The following is a 21,656-nucleotide window of genomic DNA, read 5'->3' on the forward strand; positions in this document are numbered from 1 at the left end:
CGGAGCGGAGCGGCTCACAGGTCGGTGAGCGGAGCGGCGTGGCTCGGCTCACAGGTCGGTGAGCGGAGCGGAGCGGCTCACAGGTCGGTGAGCGGAGCGGAGCGGAGCGGCGTGGCTCACAGGTCGGTGAGCGGAGCGGAGCGGAGCGGCGTGGCTCACAGGTCGGTGAGCGGAGCGGAGCAGCTGCCAGAGCAGTTCGGGGACGGCAGGAGTGGGACGGCAGGTGGAATGGAGCAGTTCGTGGTGAAGGCTGCGGTGGAACCCCACGGAGAAGCAGCCGGTTGGCCTCGGATCACGTAAGGTGCCCCTTAACACCCTGCTCGCCCTCTCCCCCCCTTTTGAACTCTGGGGCTGCACTGATCATGGACAGAGACTTTGGGGGGGGTTGTCGGACTTTTGTGATTCTTGGGTTGCTGGACCCAAGAGACTTTGGGATTGGTGGACTTTTGGGACTTTGGTGATTCTTGGGTCGCTGGTTTCAAGAACCAATGGGAGAGGACACGGCCCAATTTGCTGGGGTGGGTCTTCGCTCATGGTTTGGTCTAAGAACTCTAGTTCTGGTGTTTTTCCAATTTAATGCTGATGTTGTTTACCTCATGTTATTAAACATTTTCTGTTACACTCAGACTCCGTGCTTGCGAGAGGGGAAGTATTGCCTCTTAGAGGCGCCCAGGGGGTGGTATGTAATTGTCCCAGGTCACTGGGTGGGGGCTCGAGCCGGTTTTGCATTGTGTTATTGAAACGGAACCCCTAGATACAGAACCCGGCCCTTGTTGCTGCCAACTTAAATGGGCAGAAGGGTTACACATAGAATCTGAAGAAGTGGGCTGTAGCCCATGAAAGCTTATGCTCAAATAAATTTGTTAGTCTCTAAGGTGCCACAAGTACTCCTGTTCTTTTTGCTAATATATAGATGGTTTGCCTTTGAATCTACTGGATGATTCTCCTCACCCCACCCCCCTTTTCTTACTGGATTTGTATGGTATAAAGTAATTCCTTCTCCTCAGAGAAGATCAAAATTAATGCAATGTGCACACAGATATTTGTCTTCTCCCAGGATAGTCATTTTGTTTAACTGTTGGGCTGTACTTTTGTGCTAATATACTGAGTCCTTTCACTTTGTAAAATGAAAAACTACAGGTAAAGTGTCTTAAAATAAGTAAAGCTGCTTGGAAAATAAGGGTGGTTTTTTTTTTTTTTGTTTGTTTTGTTCTGCGGAAAATTTAAATTTTTTGTTGGAAAGCTGAAAACCAAAACACTTCCAGTTTTCAGCCAGAAGTATTTGGTTTTCAGGTGTTCAGTTTTCTGGTCAAAAATTGAAAATATTTGAGGAAGGCAGACAACTTCAGCAAACAGTTAATTTAGGAAAAACTGGGTTTTCGCCTTGAAAAAAGGTTGGACCAAATATGGAATCTTGAAGCTGAACACCTTAAATCTAATCTCATGAAACTTCTGCAGTTTTCAGCCAAAATCTCATGAGAACAGCCAGTAAGATTTCAGTGCTGTCAAATCAAACCTTAATCTAAACCAGATCTAAACACTGCCTTCACAGTGCAAACTTCATTGTGCAAAATGATGTCGGCATGGCTGTGGGAAATAGTGTTTGTTAGCTAACCATTGTTGCAGGAAGAGCAAAGCTTAATACATATTTTGTAAAACAGTGTAGTCATCTACAAAAACGGTGTCTATTTTGTTCTTTTATTCTTGGCCATAGAATGGTATGTTAAAAAACAAAACTAGATATTGTTATGCCAAAGGAGATATCCACAGAGCAAATTTTTGATCCTAGAAACCTTGATGATACCTCTTCTAATTTTTGTGTGGAAGGTACAGAGGAAACAATCACATGATGTAACTTTTTTCTCCCCCCTAAAACTGTACTGTTGCTAGGTTGAATGAACAGCTGCACCAGACATAAAAGCCTGTGAAGGGTGGAACATATCTGTGGTTACAGTTCCAAATGTTTACACCCTGTTACATCAGTAGAATTGGTAATTTTTAGTTCTTACAAATGCTTTGTAATCTCTTTTTTAATGGCCTGTAGTTTAGTTTGTTAGCCACAATATCTGGCTTCCTGCCTTTCATGTTACTCATAGAATGTGCAATCAGTGTAATTTTCTTACTGTTTTGAGGAACAAATGCTGCAAAAAAAAAATGTTGCAATAACCAGTGCTTAGTGATATATTGATGCCCTTTAGATTTTACTATAATAGCATCGAAACACTGAAATTTGCTAAGTAAAGATAAAATCATTGTGATCTAGAAGTGCAGTGTTTGTGTGGAAAAAATGGCAAGGTTATGGCCTAATCAATTTAAACTGAATGTCAGTCTTTAAGGAACTGATTATTAGAGAAGCAAGGTCAGAGACATACTCACTCATGGGAGTTTAAAGGCCTCGTCCTTCAAACTTTACTGACGTGAGCAGTCCCACTGACATCAATTGGGTTTGCAGGATTTATTCCTACAGCCGTAGGTCTAGATTGTCACTGCCCTTGCTTGGATGCCACAAGTGAAAAAGGGGAATTATTTGCCTGATATTCCCCCCTGCAAACAAGTGAGTGGGGAGCGGATGGAGAGTTGGAGGAGCTCTGGCTCTACTACCTCCCACCAACTTGGCAGCCATAGTAGCTGGCTGTGTGGCACAGTGGGGAGTAAACTGCTCCAAGAAAATAGTTGAAGTACCATACTCCCCACCCAGAGCAAGGGGTGAGCAGGGGAGGAATTGTGACTGAGTCATTGTTCTCTGGTCTGTGCCTGGGATGAAGCAGATACTTAGGGCATATGGTTGTTACAGTCTGGCCCATGCTGATAACTCTCTGTGATCACTAGTAAGTGAAATTTTCTGTACTGTTGAAGGGAAGAGGATTTTGAGGAAATATTTGTATATATGATATGCTAGAAAATAAAATTAGGTTCAATGAGAACTCTGCCTTAAAAGTATCAGAGGGGTACCTGAATAAGTCTGGATCTGTAAAAGCAGCAAAGAGTCCTGTGGCACCTTATAGACTAACAGACGTATTGGAGCATGAGCTTCCGTGGGTGAATACCCACTTCGTCGCATGCATGCGACAAAGTGGGTATTCACCCACAAAAGCTCATGCTCCAATACGTCTGTTAGTCTATAAGGTGCCACAGGACTCTTTGCTGCTACTGCCTTAAAAGTTGTTTCCGCAATAAGCCTTTAACAAAAGATCTACCAAGTTCAGCCACTTCCAAAGGTTTCCCCAAACAGAAGGGAACTTCTGGAGGCAACATTTTTCTTCTTTTCTGGCTGGAGCAATGACAACTCTGCATATGCACCCCTCTCTACTTGGGGGGAGTATTTTCCCTCATAAACACCCCTTAACTTCTCTCCCACCATCCCTCTGGACCAAGTCCTTGTAGTCCTTTCTGCTGGACAGTTTCCTTGTGCTGCAATGGCAGCATATTAGTCAGTGCCACCATTGATTTGTAAGAGGTTTAGAATTTTGTCTCTGTCTGAGCTTGATCCTGCAATGTTTAAAATGCATAAAATTAAGTATGTGCTGAAGTGCTTTGCTAGACTGAAGTCAGAGTGCTCAGCATCTTATAGAACCGAGCTTCTCATAGTCTCATCACCTCTGCTGCAGAAGGGCTTTAGCGTATAACAATGAACTGGTCAAATTAATCTGAAAGAGTCCTGACTCAAGAGACAGTCTTTGCGATCAAATATGCTGTTCACTTTCACGTGGAGTCTAGAGCAAATGGGAACAAGTGTATCATGTATTTAGGGAGTAGAATCAAATTTATGGTGGCATAAACATCTAGACTGGAGTCACTAGAGGACATTTTAAAACAAATTACCATTTATGAGAGAAAAGTAGACCCTCGTCTACTTATAATTAAGTTTTCAAGTTAGAAAGGCAGTTGAGTCATGTAACTGGTAATTTGAGGTCTCTATTTGAATGAATTTTCCCCTGTCTTTATACTAATCTATTTTTGAAAAACACAAAATAGTGAGTATTATGGTTTGCAGCCATAAGGAGGTTGTGTTTCCTTTGGGGTTTCTCACAAATTCTAGTCTAAAATAGGACTGAAATCTAAACATCAATTGCAATGTCTGGACTCTGAATTATATGTTTCTTTGTATCCATGTGTTAAAACTGGGCAAAAGTAGGACTATCTTGAAAATCAAATTCCTGCCTGAGCTGGATATTGCTGGTTAACTCAATACAAAACAAAACTCCTAGCAATGTTTCTGCATGATTCTGTTTAGAATTTTTAAAAAATTACATGCATTTTCTGAATGTGGAGCCTACTGATGTCAACTACCACTGTAAATCAGGAGTCACTCCACTGAAATATGTAGAGTTACAATGATGTAAATCTAGTGTGAGATCAGAATCAGACCTAAAGTTTTCTCTTTGTGCACGTAAAAACAGGTTTTTACGTACATGCAAGCTGGTCATTCAAACCAGGTAAAAATCCATGAATATATTTCTATACCAATTTCTTCCTGCAATTTGAATGACAATGGGCAAACTGTATACTAAAGGAAAAACCCTGATTAAAACTATTCACATTTCACAAGCAGGAGTGTATTTAATAACTTGCTTGTGTATGAGCTAGAATATCTCTCATAGAATGTATTAAAGTAAGGACAAACCTGATGGAGATAAGAAGATAATATTTTTCAGAGGGTATATTAATTGTTATAGAATTCCTGTCTTTTTAAAGATCATTTAGATAAACAATTCATAATACCGTTCTAGATCTTGGTAAGAAGAGATAAAAACAAACATGCACAAACATACTGTGCATTACTTGACTTGCACACGCAACTGCATCTTTTATATACGCAGTTACCTGTTTAGCTGCACACATTTATATATGGCAAGCACAAGTGGTGCCCATTTTTCAATATTTGGCCCTTGATTTGTTTTTCTTTTACATATTGCTGCATTAGCAAGTCACCCGTGATTAACATGCCATAATGCACATATTCCAAGGCCTAGGGACTAAAACCGTGTACTGTAGATATCTGTCCTGCAAGGAGAGATCACGGCAAGATGTGAAAATCCATTCCTAAAAATACAACAAAGATTTTTAATAGGTTGTGTTTTGGATGTATGAGCAGCAGTCACACATTTGACCAAAATAAATGGCAGGATCGAGGAGCTATTTGAAGGCAGGCAAACAGCCAATATTTGTAAGCAACTCCCAAACAGCTTACAGTGCAAGCATATACATTATAGGCCAGAATTTCTCTTGTCCAGAGTTGCCACTCAGAGCCGCAGAGGGTGTCAGGGAGCTGCCTGATGGATGCTGTAATGTGCATCAGTGGTAACAGTGACCAATGGATTATTTGCTGGCAGAGGATAGCTGGAGCACACTATACTTTAGCCACATTTACTCCCCAACCTCTGCCCCTGATGTGTAGCCTGTGCCAGGGGTTTAGGAAAGGGTAAGTTAGGAGCTCTGTATGCCAGCTCTACTGCTGCTGGGGTCACAGGACCACCATGTTCCATCCCCTTTGGGCTACAGGAATGGAACAAAGAAGATGGCGGGAGAGTGAATTGAGCTCTATGATTCTGGGTTATTTGCTGTACAAAGGGCCAAAGCCTTCTGAATGTGAGATGGATTACTTTTCCCCCTGTCATTGCACAGTCGGGATCTTGGGAATTGGGCTGTGCTCACTCAGGTCCCAGTTTAGCAAAGTACTTAGATATGTGCTTAACTTCAATGCTACTCATGGGCTTGAAGTTAAGCACTCCCTTAGATACCTTGCTGAATTTGTAGCCATGTGGCGCCACTGAGCGAAAAACCGGACAGAAGGAAGTGAAGGAGCATGTGATACTACTGCAGCTCTGAAGAGCCACTCACTCGGACAGAACTTTTCCCAGCCCTGCCCCCAGAGAGAGCCCTGGTTCCCAGCCTAACCATTTGGAGTGGGTGATGGGAATAAGATTTGTCCCTTATGTGCTCCCAGTAGGTTGCCTAAGATCATTTTACAGGAGGTCTAGGTGATATGCAAATATAGAAGATGGCATCAGACTAGCCACAGGGTAGTTTCATGGGGTCTTGTGCTATCTAGTCATTTTGGCCAGATAATATTGTAGAAACAGACTCTCTAACACTGGCTTTTTCTTGAAGTTTTCTTAATTTGTTTCTCTGTTTTGCTGACTACTAGCTTTCTTTGCTTTGGTTTTTTATTCCTTTGTAGTCTCCAAATCTTAGTCTTACTTTTACATAAATAAAGTCTGCAGGATTGGGCTTCTAGTTTGCATCATATTTATCTCCTTTTCTTTTTCCCTTATGTTTGTTTTTTATTACTTTTCAGCTTCCACATGTAGCCCTGTGGATCTTTATTCCTGATGTTAGGTTAGTGTCTTAGGTCCCATTCCAAACAAACAACAACAACACTTAAGCATGTAGTTAGTTTTAAGTACAAGTCTAGTTCCATTGGCTCTTTGGGGACTACTCATGTGTTTAAAGTTAAGCATGTGCTTTAGTGCTTTGATGAATCAGGGCATTTGTACATATTAGTGTATATTTTCAGTAGTAACCTTAGAAAAAACTGCCAACAGCTTATTTCAAGTTCTACTGCAAAACTGCGAGAAGTGCTTAGATTTTACTAAGTGTCAGTTAAAATATATTTTTATTTTAAAAAAAGTTGAATTATAAAATGGAGATAGAGATGTTTCTGTCCAGAAAATAATTGAATGTTCCTGTAGGATATCCATTTATTATCTATATAAATAATCACTCCATAAAACTATAGGTTTAAAGGACAATACTTGAGTAAAATAACCGGAATTTGTTTAAAATTTTAATTCTTTGCACTTACAGCGTCTTTTATCTAAGGATCTCAAAGCATTTTACAAACTTTAATTAAGATTCTTAGTACCTGTAAGGTAGATTATATCTTGTCTACAGATGAGTAAATTGATCATAGAGCGATTAAATGTCTTTCACAGTAAGTCAGTGGAGGAGCTGGAAATAAAATGTAGGAGTCCTGGCTCAATGTCCTAGTCTAACCTCTATACAACGTTTCCTCCCTAAAATGAATACTTTTATCTAGTGATGCACAAGTAAAGTATCTGACATTTATTGTCCTATTTTTGTGTGCGTTTGTGTTCCTAGGCCATTACATTTCTGTGGATACTTCCTGGGGAACTCAGGGTGAAAAAGCAGTACTTACCAGTCCTGAACTACATTCTGAAGAGTGGAGCTGCATCAGGCTTATATATCAGATTGCAACAGCTTCAGAGACTTCATTTGATCCTACCAGGCTAAACCTGTATCTGAGGTTACAAGGAGAGAGCTTTGATCATTTACTTTGGTCAGCCAAGGAGCCTTCAGATAGCTGGCTCATAGCCAGTCTTGATTTAAGAAACAGCACAAAAAAGTACAAAGTAAGCACAATTGTAGAAGATAGTACTGGATTTACTGTGCACATGCTGGAATGTACTGACTCTTGTTAAACAGAGAGATGAGGTGGGTGAGATAATATCTTTTAACGGACCAACTTCTGCTGGTGGAAGAGACAAGCTTTTTTGCGGCACAGAGCTCTTCTTCAGGTCTGGAAAAAGTAATCAGTATTATTCAACAAACTGTCATAGATCTGAAGAAGAGTTCTGTGTAGCTCATAAACTTGTCTCTTTCATGAATGGAAGTCAGTCCACTAAAAGATATTACCTCACTTACCTTGTCTTTCTAATGTCCTGGGACCAACGCAGCTACAACAACACTGCAAACAACATTGACGTTCTTCTTGGCTTTCATTGTTGTTTTCAGTAGGAGAATCTTTGAGTAGTGAGAACACAGAAAGAGAACTCAGTGGAAAATGAAAGCTTTTTCACTGGAACCCAAACTAGTTTTCACCTACTTTCCTATGCTACATGTTCAAGGACCTGAACATGCAGGCCTAATGTCTGCAAAACTCCCATTGAATTTAGTGGAGGTTAGGTGCACAAAGGATTTCAGATTAATACATAGTTGCTGAAATGTTGTCAGGGACAATTCTCCAAATAAGCCTGGGATCAAGCTGGGGCTGCCAGAGTGATATGCAAATATCCGATCTGAGCACGCATGGTATTTGGACAGAAAGAGTAGCCATAGAACTGCACGTATGTAAACAGGTCTCTACTTCACAAAAGGTGATCTTTGGTGCAAATAGGACCTCACTTTTTAAGGTCTTTCAAAAAACTCCTATAGAGTGCATGATACTCAGTTTATGTAACTGCCAGGGATGAAAGAATTAATCCTTCCTGTAACCTGTTAGCTGCTGGTTCCAGGGCATCTAGGCATTTTAAAACTGCTTGATTTGGAGATTGATTCGGCATAGCAATCTATTAATTCTATCCCTAAAATCAAGTAGTTAATGCTGTCCCTCATCAATGAAATCAATTAGTAACCTCCCCAAATTAATCAATTCTTACCCCACTTGGATTACTCAGCTATGTTCCCAGATCAGTAATTAGTTCCCAGTCACCACTCTTCTTTAGAGAGCTGCTTAGCTTTTGTTACTCTCATGCTCACTGGTTCTTGCTTCTGCTCCCCTATCCTCAAAGGAGCAGAGGGTTAGAGGCTTACAGGGCTGTACCGATACCCAAGCTCCTTTCCATAGAGTATCTGGCAATAGCTTTCTTCACTTTATAGTCTGGTCTCAAAGCTCCCAGCTCATTGCTAGCTCCCGCACTACCTCATTAGCTGCCTCCAACTCTCACTGAACCATCTAGAAGCTTTTTTCTCCAGGTCCCTGTGATATCACTACCTCACTGAATGACTGCATGAGAACCATCCCCAGGTTCCATTTATGTTGACATACAAGCTTAGAAAACTTCAGCAAGTACCCCTGAAAAAAAGTCATTGTCTTGAATGGTGGCAGTAGCTACACTAGGCCCATGCTTTTGGTCTTGTCTTTGTCACAGGGCTCGTGGGAACAATAAAGAATACCTGGTGATGGAATGATAAGGATGGTCATTCCCCCTTAATGTCCCCAAACTGTGCATACACACATGCATAAGAGCCTGAGCTGAGGTGGGAGGGAGGTGCTCTGCCCCAGCAGTGGTACTGCAGCAGTGGTAGTTCTGTATCTGAGCCTGTCCCCAGGAAGTAAATGATAAATGTTCTATTGATTTTAGTGGGAGCAGGAGCAGGTTCCATGCTTGTGTAAAACATGGTAGGTTAAATTCATCTGTGATGTAATGCTGTTCAAGTCACTGGAGATACCTAAGAGTTGAATTTTTCCCAATAGCCTCCAGGAGGAATGGGAGGCACATTGATACATCCAGGGCTGGCTCTAGGCACCGGCAAAACAAGCTGGTGCTTGGGGCGGCACATTTTTAGGGGCGGCATGGCCGGTGCCAGAATGCCGCCCCTAAAAATGTGCCCCGGCCGCCCTAGCTCACCTCTGCTGCTGCTGCCACGGCGTGCGAAACAGCTGATTCGTGCGCGGCTACTCGTCCTCCCTCCCAGGCTCCCAAACCTGGGAGGGAGCGGGAGCAGCGGCGCGCGAATCAGCTGTTTCGCACACCGCGGCGGCTCGGGGTCTCCCCCTCCCTCCCAGGCACTCAAACCTGGGAGGGAGGGGGAGATCCCGAGCGGCCGCGGCGCGGCGCCGCTTCTCCCCATCCCTCCTAGGCTTGAGAGCCTGGGGGGAGGAGGCAGGGCTGGGGATTTGGGGAAGGGGCGGAGTTGAGGCGGGGCCGGGGGTGGGGTAATTAAAGAAGTGGGGAGCGGCCAAAATTGTTTTTGCTTTGGGCAGCAAAAATCCTAGAGCCGGCCCTGGATACATCCATATACCAGCAGTGGTATGCAGAACTCCTAAGTGTTTGCCTTGCCAGCATTAGCTGGGGTCCAGGGGCCAGAGCCCTGGCCTTGTTCCCATTCTGATCAGACATGTCTCTTTTGGACATGTGCTTCTGGAGCAGTTGCAGCCATAGCTGCCTCCCATGCAGGGGTATTAGAGCAGGGGAAGCAGGAGTCTGCTGCCTGGGCCTACTCAGCCCATCCTACTTAAGAGTAGCCATAATTGTGAAGTTTTGAGAGAGAGGATCTGTGGGTGTTTTATCTCTTTATAGTAAATTAATGTGCATCTGAAGGTGCCATATCAATAGCAGATGAGTCTGAAGTCTGTTATCTGCAAAACAGGTATAACATAGTGGGTAAAATGCAGGCTTCCTCTCACTACCCATCAATGTGCTTTAGCGCTGACTTAGAGGAAAGAGAGCAGTACAGTCTCCATGCCCATTCCATCCTTGGTCTCTCTGTTGGGCTGCCAGCAAGGGCACCTCTAGTTATTAAACACAGGATGAGACCACTACATTTATTTAGCTACTCTAATATCTGAATTTTAAAGTTTAGATATCTGATATAGTCACAGAAATATTAGCACCCAATTATACTATTGTATTTATATTTTCCAGATTGTACTGGAAGGTGTACTGGGACAAGATAATTCTGCCAGTATAGCAGTTTTTGAAATTAAAATAACTACTGGATATTGTATTGGTAAGTACCATCCCTCCCCTCCATGTGTATAGATGAAAACAAAAATATTTTTATTAGAGAATAATCTATCATAGTCCATGTAAAATGTTCACTATATTTAAACTCTGTGTGTGTGTGTGTGTGTGTGTGTACATCCATAGGTCTGTATGACAGAGAGAGAGCTTCACTTAAATTTATATATTTCTGAGCTATTTATTGCACATTCAAGATCTACTGTAGGACACACAAAGCTAGAATGCTGCAAGCATTGGACATAACAGCTGCAATCCCATGACTAACTGTCCATTCATGCTTCGTTATGGAGATGTCCGAGCAGTTCCATAGTTACAGTTGTGTTGATTATTGTACTTACAGTAGGAATTTAAATCCCTTAATTCCCCATGATATTTCCCAGAGATCCCTACCAAAGTAATAAAATTGCAATGAGCAGGAAACATTTAAATGTTTAGGTAAATGTAGTGGTGGATGAATCAGCATTTTTCCATTTGTGTGTGTATAAATAGCGCTTACTTTGAAATGTTATCTTTTAGTGTAACATTTTATTGTGGTCCTAATAACTTACTTATCACAAGCCTCACATGCTTGATAATTCACACATACTTTACTCTTCTTTGGGCAGGCTACTTTTTAAACATGAAGTTTAAAAATAATCATTACATCTGTTTGGCTCTGCAGTGAACATTCAATAGACAGGGGGCCTTTCCGTTTTACAGTGTCAGCCCTGCTCCAGTTATAACAGTCACTGTCATAAATCTCAGCTATCCAGCTGCCCTCCCTAGCCTGTCTACCTGGCTATGTGACTACAGGCCCCAGTAGCTCCCTGCACATACACCCCATTTCATTGAGCCCCATTCCAGTCTATCTTGGACCCCTTGTGGTTCACCAGTGGGAGCTCTGGTCTGACAGATCTGATAAGGGTCAGAAAGTAGTACACTGAGTCCCTGTTTTGGTATTTGCAATATTTTAATTGGTGCTAAGTTCCAGCAATTAGTGAGATACCTTAGCAAATGTCAAAAGAACAAGCGGGATTGAACAGGATGTGACACAATAGTTCATAGCACACATCAAGGGTCAGTGGCTATGGTAGTGTGGCAGTTTACATTGCTTCCTTTGATGGCTAGCTAGTAAGCCCTGTAGCTGTTTTTTCTTAGATTGCAGAAGGCTAATATGTGGTCTCTACTAAGACAATAAAGTGGATGCTTAGCAATAGCCTTTCTTGCTGCTTCTGTAATGAACATATGTGATCTTCATGATGTTATCTGCAATTGCAGAATGTGACTTTGAAGAAAATCATCTTTGTGGCTTCATGAACCGATGGAACCCCAATGTAAACTGGTTTGTTGGGGGAGGCAATATTCGAAATTCGCAATCCATCTTTCCCAGAGACCATACACTTAGCAGCGAATTGGGTAAGCAACAAGTAGATTATCTAAACTAATAATAATCTGTGCCCACAAAAGCATCTAACTTTTAACTTTTATATTGCAGTAGCAACTAAAGGACCCAACCAGGTTACGTGATCGAAAGATAAACTAAGTCTTCTTTACTTTTGCTTACCCTGTGGTCAATGAAAATAAAATAAATGGTTGGCAAATAATATTGTGGTAAATAATATGCTGCAAAGGAAGGGCTGTGCTTTAAGAGGAAATTAGGAGGCCAAGTCCTTGCTACTCATAATTCCCCTTTTTGCCACTCATCCTGAGGCTACTACCTTCAGATCTAGGCTGAGGGGGACAGAAAGGCGGTGTAAAGGCCAGCTATTCTCCATTTCTTTCCTAGATTGTGTTTCACCTACTCTCTGAGGTATTTACACTTTCTTTCTCAAACTTGCTCTCTTTATATTTCCCCTCATCTACTTCTTAATATTGTATGTGACTGGAAAAAAGTCCATTTATTTTTCATTCCAACACTTTCCTGTTCTAAGTTTCTCACATTGGAATGTGGGAGTCACATGGCTTGAGATAGTTAAAACAAGAATGGACAAAGTATTGGAGAAATCCTGCATTGGCAGATGGAGAATGGGCTAGATGACTTAATAGGTACTTCCCATCACTAACATCTATGATTCTAAAAGCTTTAATCCTGTTTCTTCTTTCTCATTAAGTTCTTGTCTTCTTCATCATTTTGTCTCATTCCCATCATTCTTTTGGGTCTGTTTTACTTTCAGTGGTCAGGTAACTTTCATATGCAAGTTCTATTATCACTGATGTGTTACTGTAATCAATTGTATCTGCAGCATTAATAGGAGACTAAACCCCTTTTGTTTGTTCAATGATTTAGGCCCTGATCCTACAAAGATTTTATGCACATACTTAACTTTATGCACTGTGAGCAGTCTGCTTTAAGAGCAGCAGCGGATTTACCATGAAACAAACCGTGCAGTGGCACGGGGCCCCCAAAGACAGGCCCCCCAAAATGCAGGACAAATATCTGACAACCTGCCCCCGAGTCCTGGTTGCCTGCATGCCGTGGCCGATGGCCCCACGCCGCTCCCGGAAGTGGAGGACTGTTGGCACATCTCTGCGTGCCCCTGGCTGGGGTGGGGGAGGCAGCTCTGCAGCAGTGGAGCAGGGCTAAGGCGGCTCCCTGCCCGCTCTGCCTCCCTTCCTCCATGCCGCTTTGCTCCCGGAAGTGGTCGGCATGTCCCTGCAGCCCCCCGGTGGTGTGTGTGTCTCATCGTGCTGCCCCCGCCCTGAGCACTGACTCCACAGCTCCCATTGGCCGGGAACTGTGGCCAATGGGAGCTGCAGGGGCAGTGCCTGCGGGCAGTGGTGCGTGGAGACCCCCTCCCCCCCCCACCTAGGAGCCACTGCTAGAGGGGTGTGTGTCCCGTTCGCTTTGAGAGCTGTGCTGCCCAAGGTAAGCACTGCCCCCCTGCCCCGCTCCCGTACCCCAACCCCCTGACCCAGCCCAGAGGCTGTACCCCTCACTCAAACTTCCTCCCAGAGCCCGCACCCCTCACCACCTCCCACACCCCAACCCCCTGCCTCAGCCCAGAGCCTGCACCCCGCTCCCAAACTTCCCCCAAGAACTCACCCACAGCACCCCCCCCCTGAACTGCAACCCCCTGCCCCAATCAAGGTACCTCACCTTTATTTTCATTTACTTCCCATTACTTATAATATAGGAGGAGGATGAAGAAAAATGGGGGGGGGATAAGAGAGAATGTTCTTTTTCATGGCTGGGTCCTGAGGGGGGGGACCCCAAAAATGAAGCTTCGCACAGGGCCCCACTAACTCTAAATCCGCCACTGTTTAAGAGCAGTCTGCTCACAGTGTGTGGAACTAAGCATGTGTATAAGTCTTTGAAATATCAGGACTTAAGTATCACTCTCATGGCAACTTTTCCTCATTTTGTATTGTGCTCCTTTACTCTAGTCTCATGTTCCGTTCATATTTTACATTCCACTCTTCACCCAGTCCAGACTTGAGCAGATGTAAGGGCCTTATAGCTTACTGAAAGAACAGCAAATTGCTACAAACTTTTTTTTAATGAAAAAGTTAGAAGTCTGAATTGCTTTTGATATGAAAAAAACTTCTACTTGGACACTGCTTTGTAAATATTAGACATATAGTTTGTGAAGCAGTTGCCTCAGACATATAAAAGATGTGTTTTCCTTTTTAAACATACAAGGAACTTGGCATTGGGAAAAAAGTTCACTTTCCTCTCTCAATGGTAAGAAAGACTCCGAAGATCTAATTCTCCTTAAAACTGTATGTATTACCTGCTGAACAGAACTTTTGGTATTAGGAATTATACCAGGCTGAGTGGCCATTTCTAAGTGGGCTGTGCTGAACATATGAATATGTATTTTCCATATGGATTCGGCCCAAAATTCAGAAAACAAGTGACTGTCTTATACATAGCTCCAAGAACTAGTAGCCTGGTAAATGGTTCCTGCTCTAAATAAATGCCCCTTACAAGGGGAACAAGACCAAGCTATCTGTTGTCACCACTTTTATTGGTTGTAACATTAGACTAGAGGAGACTGCTGCATTTTGCAACAGCTTTAGTCTCTGAATGAATTTAGGATGTAACCCCAATGAGATTTGCAGGTCTTCAGCACTTCTGAAAATCAGGCACAAGGTATCTTGAATTGAGCATTGAAAAACTGAGGCACACAAAATTAGCAAACTCTTCTGCAAATTTTGGCTGTAGATTCTGAAAATTAAAAAGTACCTGTGTAACTTGAATGAAGAAACATGAATACAAAAGCTAGTTAAACCCTAACTTGTGCTCTAAAAATAGAGCAGGTGTCATATTCAAATCATAGTGTAGTCTGTTACTTTTGCCCTTTTAACAGACTTTATTGATTTTCATGTGATCTACTGATTTTGATAGTACAACAAAAGAAAGTAATGCAGTTATATTTAGAGCAGTGTCTATGATTCAGGTATACAATCTATGTAAAACTCACACATTAAAAATCTTATATTGGGACCCTGTTCTGACTGTCGTCATTTGTAGGGAAAAAAGGCACGAAAGAAGAGATTAAAACTCATCAGTGATACAGTTAACTTGAAAAAGTTAACAAAAATTTTCTGAACTCTTTATAACATGATTGTTGTGCTCTGCAGTCAGTTTAAGAAAAAAGAAAGCACCCACAATTATATCTAGGACAAAGCTGTTATACATTTACAAATACTAAAAGAACTCATTGTCCGGATTTTAAAATTATGGTACATGACAACATGCTGCCAATTATAGAAACCTTTTCATCCTTGTAATGCTGACCCATACATATTCCAAGCATTTGCTTACCATTGATACTGAATGGAAGAATTCAGTGAGCAGAAAGCATAGGGAATGAAACACAACTCATTTATATGACATTGACTTAGATGGGGTTAGAAGGCTTTTATTTCTTTAACTTAACTAGGGATCTGTTCTTGTAGGTCATAGAACACAAAGCACTTTAAAGGCTTAGAGGATCCTTCAGATCTCTCCCCGTACATAAAACTTATGCAGTAGATGCCTTTTCTTCACCACTTTGCTCGAAGTGTCTCTTTTACACTATAATAGCAAAGACAGGGCAGACTTTTTAGTTCCTTGTTGATATTACAGGAAAGAAGTTGAGGGCATTCTAAGGAAAGCAATAGGCAAGACTTATAATTCAGATCTTAAACAATGTGAAGTGAATGACAAAACAAGAAACCAGGAAATTAAAAGTGATGGATGACACCTCCTTAACTCATGCCGCTGTGCCTTTCACCCCCACTCCCACAATTGTATGAGTTGAGTACAGAGTATCAGACTAACACTGCTTGGCCCCCAGACAGCTAAACAATTAGTAACTAATTTAACTTGAGTTTAATAGGTTACACTTTTCACTAGCCTACACTTGGTGACTCATTGTTGAGAATCTTTCACCATTTGTGAATGAGCTTGCCACAGTGAAAATTAAGCTTGACAACTGGTAACACTGCCTGGAAACAATGAAGCACCAAAAATGCCCTCAGCCAACTGCAGTCGAAATGAAACCTAGGTTGGGAGGGTGGTGGTGAGGCAGGAACTTGCCAGACTAGTAAAAGAGGCAGTGACGGCCAAGTTAGCCCTTCTCGTAGTCCAAGATGAAGTGGTCAACAGCTAAAGCTTCCAAGTTCATAAAATATCAGCTAATTATTTAGGCTACAGAGATGAGGAACCTCCCCAGCAACAAGTTTATACAAACCAACATACAAAGCTTAAAATTTTAACTCTGAAATAGCCCCCTTCAACCTGCTGAGCAAAGTGTTTCCATTATAAACCTCATCTCTAATCAGTATATATTATTTGATGTCCTATAACTGTGCCAGCTCTGGGTGTACATCAGAGAAAGAGAGAATGTAAATATACACGTAGGCATACGCACACGCAGTTCAGATAAACAGAAATACATATAAAGGGTCAAAGTCTCAGCTGGTGTAAATCAGCATAAATCCACTGAAGTCAATGTAGCTATCTCAGCATGTGTGTGCAGGAAGTAACCTACTTATTCAATTCTAATCTGACTGGAAGATGGTAAGTATCTGTCCTATGAATCTTTTCATTTGTGGGTTTGGAGAGCAGATTTTTTCAATCTAAGGTAAAATTGAAGATTTAAATGACTCGAGACGGCAACAGGTAAAGGTTGCAATTGGCTTATTTACCTCTGGAATCCCAGTCTCACAAAATCACAACCCACCAATATGCTATTCATAGGACTGTGCAGAAGAAAAAGAGGGGAGAAGAGAAAGGGAGGCAACATTTGTAATTTGTCAAGTGAAGAGAGTATTACTACTATTAGCATTTCTAAGGGGGCCCTCACAGTAGTTATCCAATGTGTATGATGTAGATGAGCAGCGTATCAAATTTCTGCACATCTATTGATACATCTATTTAATTGTCATTTGCACCATTATATATATTCAAGGGTTTTTTATATATATATTTTAGGTCACTACATGTATGTGGACTCTATTTATGTCAAGCATTTCCAAGAAGTGGCCCAGCTGGTCTCACCTAAGACAACAACCCCCATGTCTGGCTGCTTATCCTTTTATTACCAACTTCGGCAGGAGAGCGGCATTGTTTTTACTCTCTATATGAGAGATATAAATGGCTTTTATGAAGAGATCTGGAAAATAGACAGTACAATGAATACAGACTGGAGTTTAGCAGAGGTTGATTTTGATGCACCATACCCAATGGAGGTAAGACAATCAAATGCCTGTGCAGTATAGCTATATCTTCCACAGTTTGCATTTCAGTTCCATATGTCAGTGCTGCTCACGTACTGCTTCTTCTCTACTATGTCATAAAATCAAATAGAACTGGGGTTCTCAAACTGGGGGTCGGGACCCTTCAGGGGGTCACGAGGTGGTTATATGGGGAGTCATGAGCTGTCAACCTCCACCCCAAGCCCCGCTTTGCCTCCAGCATTTATAATGGTGTTAAATATATTTAAAAGTGTTTTTAATTTATAAGGGGGGTCGCACTCAGAGGCTTGCTTTATGAAAGGGGTCACTAGTAAAAAAGTTTGAGAGCCACTGATATAGAACATGTGTATCCCTGTCATCATGTCTCTTACCTCCAGAGAGCCTCCTAGTGTTCAGGTGTGGCATTGCAGGGATTGTCTCAGTCTAGCACCCCCTTTTGTTGGTTTGTTATGTATGGCCTAGTCCTCCTACCAGGTCTCTGTTCAGTTCATTCCCCTTCTGGGGTTAATAGAACAGTCCCCAAAATAGGAAACTCAAAGTCCATCTCCTGGCCTCTATCTGGTGCTTGATATTCTTGGCTTCTTTTATCTTTGTTGCCTGAGTTTCCCCTCTTGGTCTAGGGAAGAGATAGGAGAACCCTGTCTGCCCTCTCCTCTGGATTCCAGCCTGGGGACCTTATTTAGGCAGTTAAGGACTGTTCCTTCAATCCCACACCATTTCCCCTTTACTTCACACATCAGCGTCCTCATAAGATCAGCAGGCTCTGTTGTACCTGCACTGACTCTGTGATTCCTCAGGACAGCTTCTTCTGGGACTAGCTTGGGAGGCATCTTCTACAAGCCAGTCTCAGTTCCTCTCTGCAGCAGACGAACTGTACTGCTAGCAATTCTTTGCCCCTTTCTTCAAGGCAGTCAGTAGCTCTCTCCTATGAACAGGAGTTCCCCTCAGCCCTCTCCGTGGAGCTGGGGGTGTTCCTCACGCCTCTTGCCATAGATTAGTAAGTACAAGGCCTTGTGCCAGCTCCTCTCAGCTGAACACTGAACACCTTTCCTAGTAAGCCTTCCAGTCTGGAGGGTTCGTCAGGCTAGACTTCTGCTGTCAGTATCTCCCTGCTCTGCTGGAGGAGGAAGCCTTTATATTGCCCCCCTTCTCCTAACCCCTTCCTTGCCCTGCCCTCTCTGCAGGATTTGGGCCTTTAAAGGTACAGTCTTCTGATTCCTTCCCTAAGCACCATTTATTCCAAGGACTCTTAGGTCTCTACATGTATCTTTTGAACTCTTCTGAACATTTAAAGGGCCAAGATAAGTGGTAGGGCTGACCAATAGGCACTGTTGCCCTCTATCGTGGCCTACCCCATTGCAATTTCATTTGAAAATAAATGCACTTTTAAAAGTTGTGGTAGCTAATGCACCCGAGTGTACTCTCTGGGCTGAATTATTCCTTTCCCCTGTTCAGATGGGATGCCTCCAGCATCCACAGCTTAGATCTTACTCCTCCACAACCCCCCTTAACCGAACTCTGTCTCTCAAAGCTAAAATTGAGCTCTATATTATTATTATAAATCTCCAGGATATCCAAAAGAAATATCAAGTAGAAGGTGTTGTTTATTCTTTACTGACTCTTGATGCTTCACCGAATGGGAAGAAGATTCCATTCCTGACTCCCCATCCCCGGCCTTGGAATGTTCATGTGCATGGACCAGGATTTGACTTGCAGTGTTCGGTGATATAACTGCGTTAATCCCAATACCTGCACTATCCTCTCAAAGAGTTTTGTAGTTTTTCTAGGTAATCTGATCAGAATTCCAGACGGTGAAGCTGTGTTAACACATTGTAATGACATACACAATAGATAAGTAATAAATTGCCATTTATTTTTTCAGGTTATTTTTGAAGTTGCTTTCAATAGTGCCAAGGGAGGCTACATTGCTCTTGATGACATTTCTTTCTCTCCAGATTATTGCAGCAATCAGACAGGTATGAATTCTTTTGGGTATTTACTTTCCATAGTTTTTCTCCCTTCCTCTGACTCCTTTTATCAGTCTGTAGATTTCAGTGCTTGGAATATATTATAGTGACATTCAAATACTAGCCTATTCAATTTAGCAATGCCACTGGGTTCCTCCTCCTTTTAAGAAATAAAATGGGATTGTAGAATAAATGATACATGCAGATCAGAAGTGAAGGTAATTTACCCTTTGTAGCGTGCTTTGAGATCAGATGATGAAAAGCACTATATATGAACTAGGTATTATATTATTATTATTATTATTATTATTAGCCATTGAAACAACGTACTTAGGGATATGGTGGATTGTCCATTATATGAAGTCTTGAATTCAGGACTGGATATTGTTCTAAAAGGTGTGTTATAACGCAAACAGAAGTGATGGGCTTGATGAAGAAATTACTAGGTTGGGTTTTATGACCTGAGGTATGCAGGAAGTGAGACTAGATTATCATAATAGTCTCTTCTGACTTTAAAATCTGTGAATCTGTAGATCACCAGAGCTTCAAAACTAAAGCACAACATTTTAAATTTTGAGTAGGTATAAAGAAGATTATTTTACCTGATGTTGATAAATCTGGAGAGGATTCAGGGAAGAGCCACACGAATGATTAAAGGATTGGAAAACATGCTTCTAGTGATAGACTGAACTTGTTGAGTCTATTTAGCTTAAAAAAGAGGTTAACAGGTAACTTGACCACAGTCTGTAAGTGCCTTCAAGGGGAGCAAATATTTGATAATGGGCTCTTCTATCTAGCAGACAAAAATATAACAAGATAATGACTGAAAGTTGAAGCTAGACAAATTCAGACCAGAAATAATTTTTTATCAGTTAGGGTAATTAACCATTGGAACCATTTACTAAGGGTTGTGGTGGATTCTCCATCACTGACTATTTTAAAATCAAGATTGGATGTTTTTCTAAAAAATATGATCTAGTTCAGACAGGAATTATTTAGAGGAATTTCTATGGCCTATGTTAGACAGAAGGTCAGACTTCTGGCCTTGGAATCTATGAAAGTTTTTACAACATATTTACAGAATGTCATTCATTTGGGCAATTGATCCAAAATAGAATGGTCTACCCTTCCTTCCAAACAAGTTGCATGCTCCATGCTGCAACAGGAATGCTAGTTGGAATGCTGCGATTCTATCTCCCTCAGGTTAAACAAATTACCACAGAGGCTGAAGCTGGTACAGCATGCCTCTGAGGGAGCGTGGGATTGGGACAAGTGCCCAAAATTAAATAAACAAGTTGCCATGGTGGGAGGAGGCCACAGGTGACTGGCAAGAGCTGTATCCTTCCCACAGTGATTAACACTGGGACATGTCCTATCCTTCCACGTGCCTGGTACGCCATTTCAGAGTTGTAAATCAGAAGATACCTTTTGGGGTCATGTGGCCTACTCACTTCCCTCAGTTGATGGCGTGACTAGCTGCCTCTGAGAGGGGAGTTCTGTCAGGATTTTATTAGGTTTCCACAACAACAGAACTAAGCTGGAGCCACATGATTGTTGTTGCGGGGCAGTTAGGGCCAGGATTCAGCCCTTGGCAGTTACAGTGTCTGTCCCTGGACTAGCCAAATACTATTTAGTTTGAATGTTGCTTTTCATTGCTAAGTAACATTCTAACAAAATGATTAATGATTTCCTATCAAACCTTTGGTCACAATTTTGAAATCTTATGAAATGGGAAGAAAAAAAAAACATTTTGTACTGATCTAGTGGAAAACAGTTTCTTCCTTTTTTACCTCTGTACATGGTCTCTGCAGACTTTATCTGCACAGCTTAAAGATGCATTCTGTGGAGGGCATGAGACTGAGATCCCAGATGTGTTGCTAATCTACCAGTCTTGGTTTATTGAATGTAGTTTTTGTATCACTATTTTCTCTCCTCCTGTTCTGGTTTTACTCATTTTTGTAACAGTCTATGCTTGGGATTTATGTATTTTGATTTCTTGATTATGTTTGCAATAATGTTGCGCTTTGATCCATTTATTACTTATGCTGTAACGTATTGTCCTTTTCTATTTTAACTTTCAGATGTTGTTTATTTGATGGGCTAAATACAGTCTGTTACCTCTTTAGAACACAACAGTTTATTCTAAATATCCTGACGCAAACTCTTATCTACTGTAAGTGCGTGGAACTCTAGGTTGTCAGTAGTGCTACATCCACTTACACCAGGTCTGATTTTGGCCTATTAAGTTTTTCTGTGTGAGAAATTCATGCCAGTAATTTCCTTGGTGTTTTGTTGAAATATGTTCAGTTACGTTTTAACACTTCAGTCTTGTCAGCAATTCCCATATTTCCATCTTTAGTTGCTTTGAGTACTTCTGAAATTGCATTCTCTTTCTGCTTGGCTTTAGTGGTTCTTTGCCTCCAGCTGTCCAGGAGACTGTATGTGTCGGCTCCATCTGAAATCTTTTGTTGTACAATAATGACATTAAGTTTGATAAATTTTTTTCTAGGAGTCCTGATTCAAAAGTGCACAAATATTA

At 41.7% G+C, this 21,656-nt stretch overlaps 1 protein-coding gene across 2 annotated transcripts in view; it reads left to right on the plus strand.

Annotated features, from left to right (window-relative positions):
• Nucleotides 1-21,656, plus strand: part of MAMDC2 (MAM domain containing 2) — a 111,408-nt gene that overhangs the window by 51,366 nt on the left and 38,386 nt on the right. For both annotated transcript variants that reach the window (XM_034774083.1, XM_034774082.1), the window contains exons 3-7: nt 7,102-7,373; nt 10,389-10,473; nt 11,745-11,882; nt 16,888-17,144; nt 19,033-19,126. In XM_034774083.1, the coding sequence (XP_034629974.1) occupies nt 7,102-7,373; nt 10,389-10,473; nt 11,745-11,882; nt 16,888-17,144; nt 19,033-19,126 (846 nt within the window). The remainder of the gene's footprint in view (nt 1-7,101; nt 7,374-10,388; nt 10,474-11,744; nt 11,883-16,887; nt 17,145-19,032; nt 19,127-21,656) is intronic.

This window comes from Trachemys scripta, chromosome 6 (assembly GCF_013100865.1).
Source record: "Trachemys scripta elegans isolate TJP31775 chromosome 6, CAS_Tse_1.0, whole genome shotgun sequence".
NCBI lineage: Eukaryota > Metazoa > Chordata > Testudines > Emydidae > Trachemys > Trachemys scripta.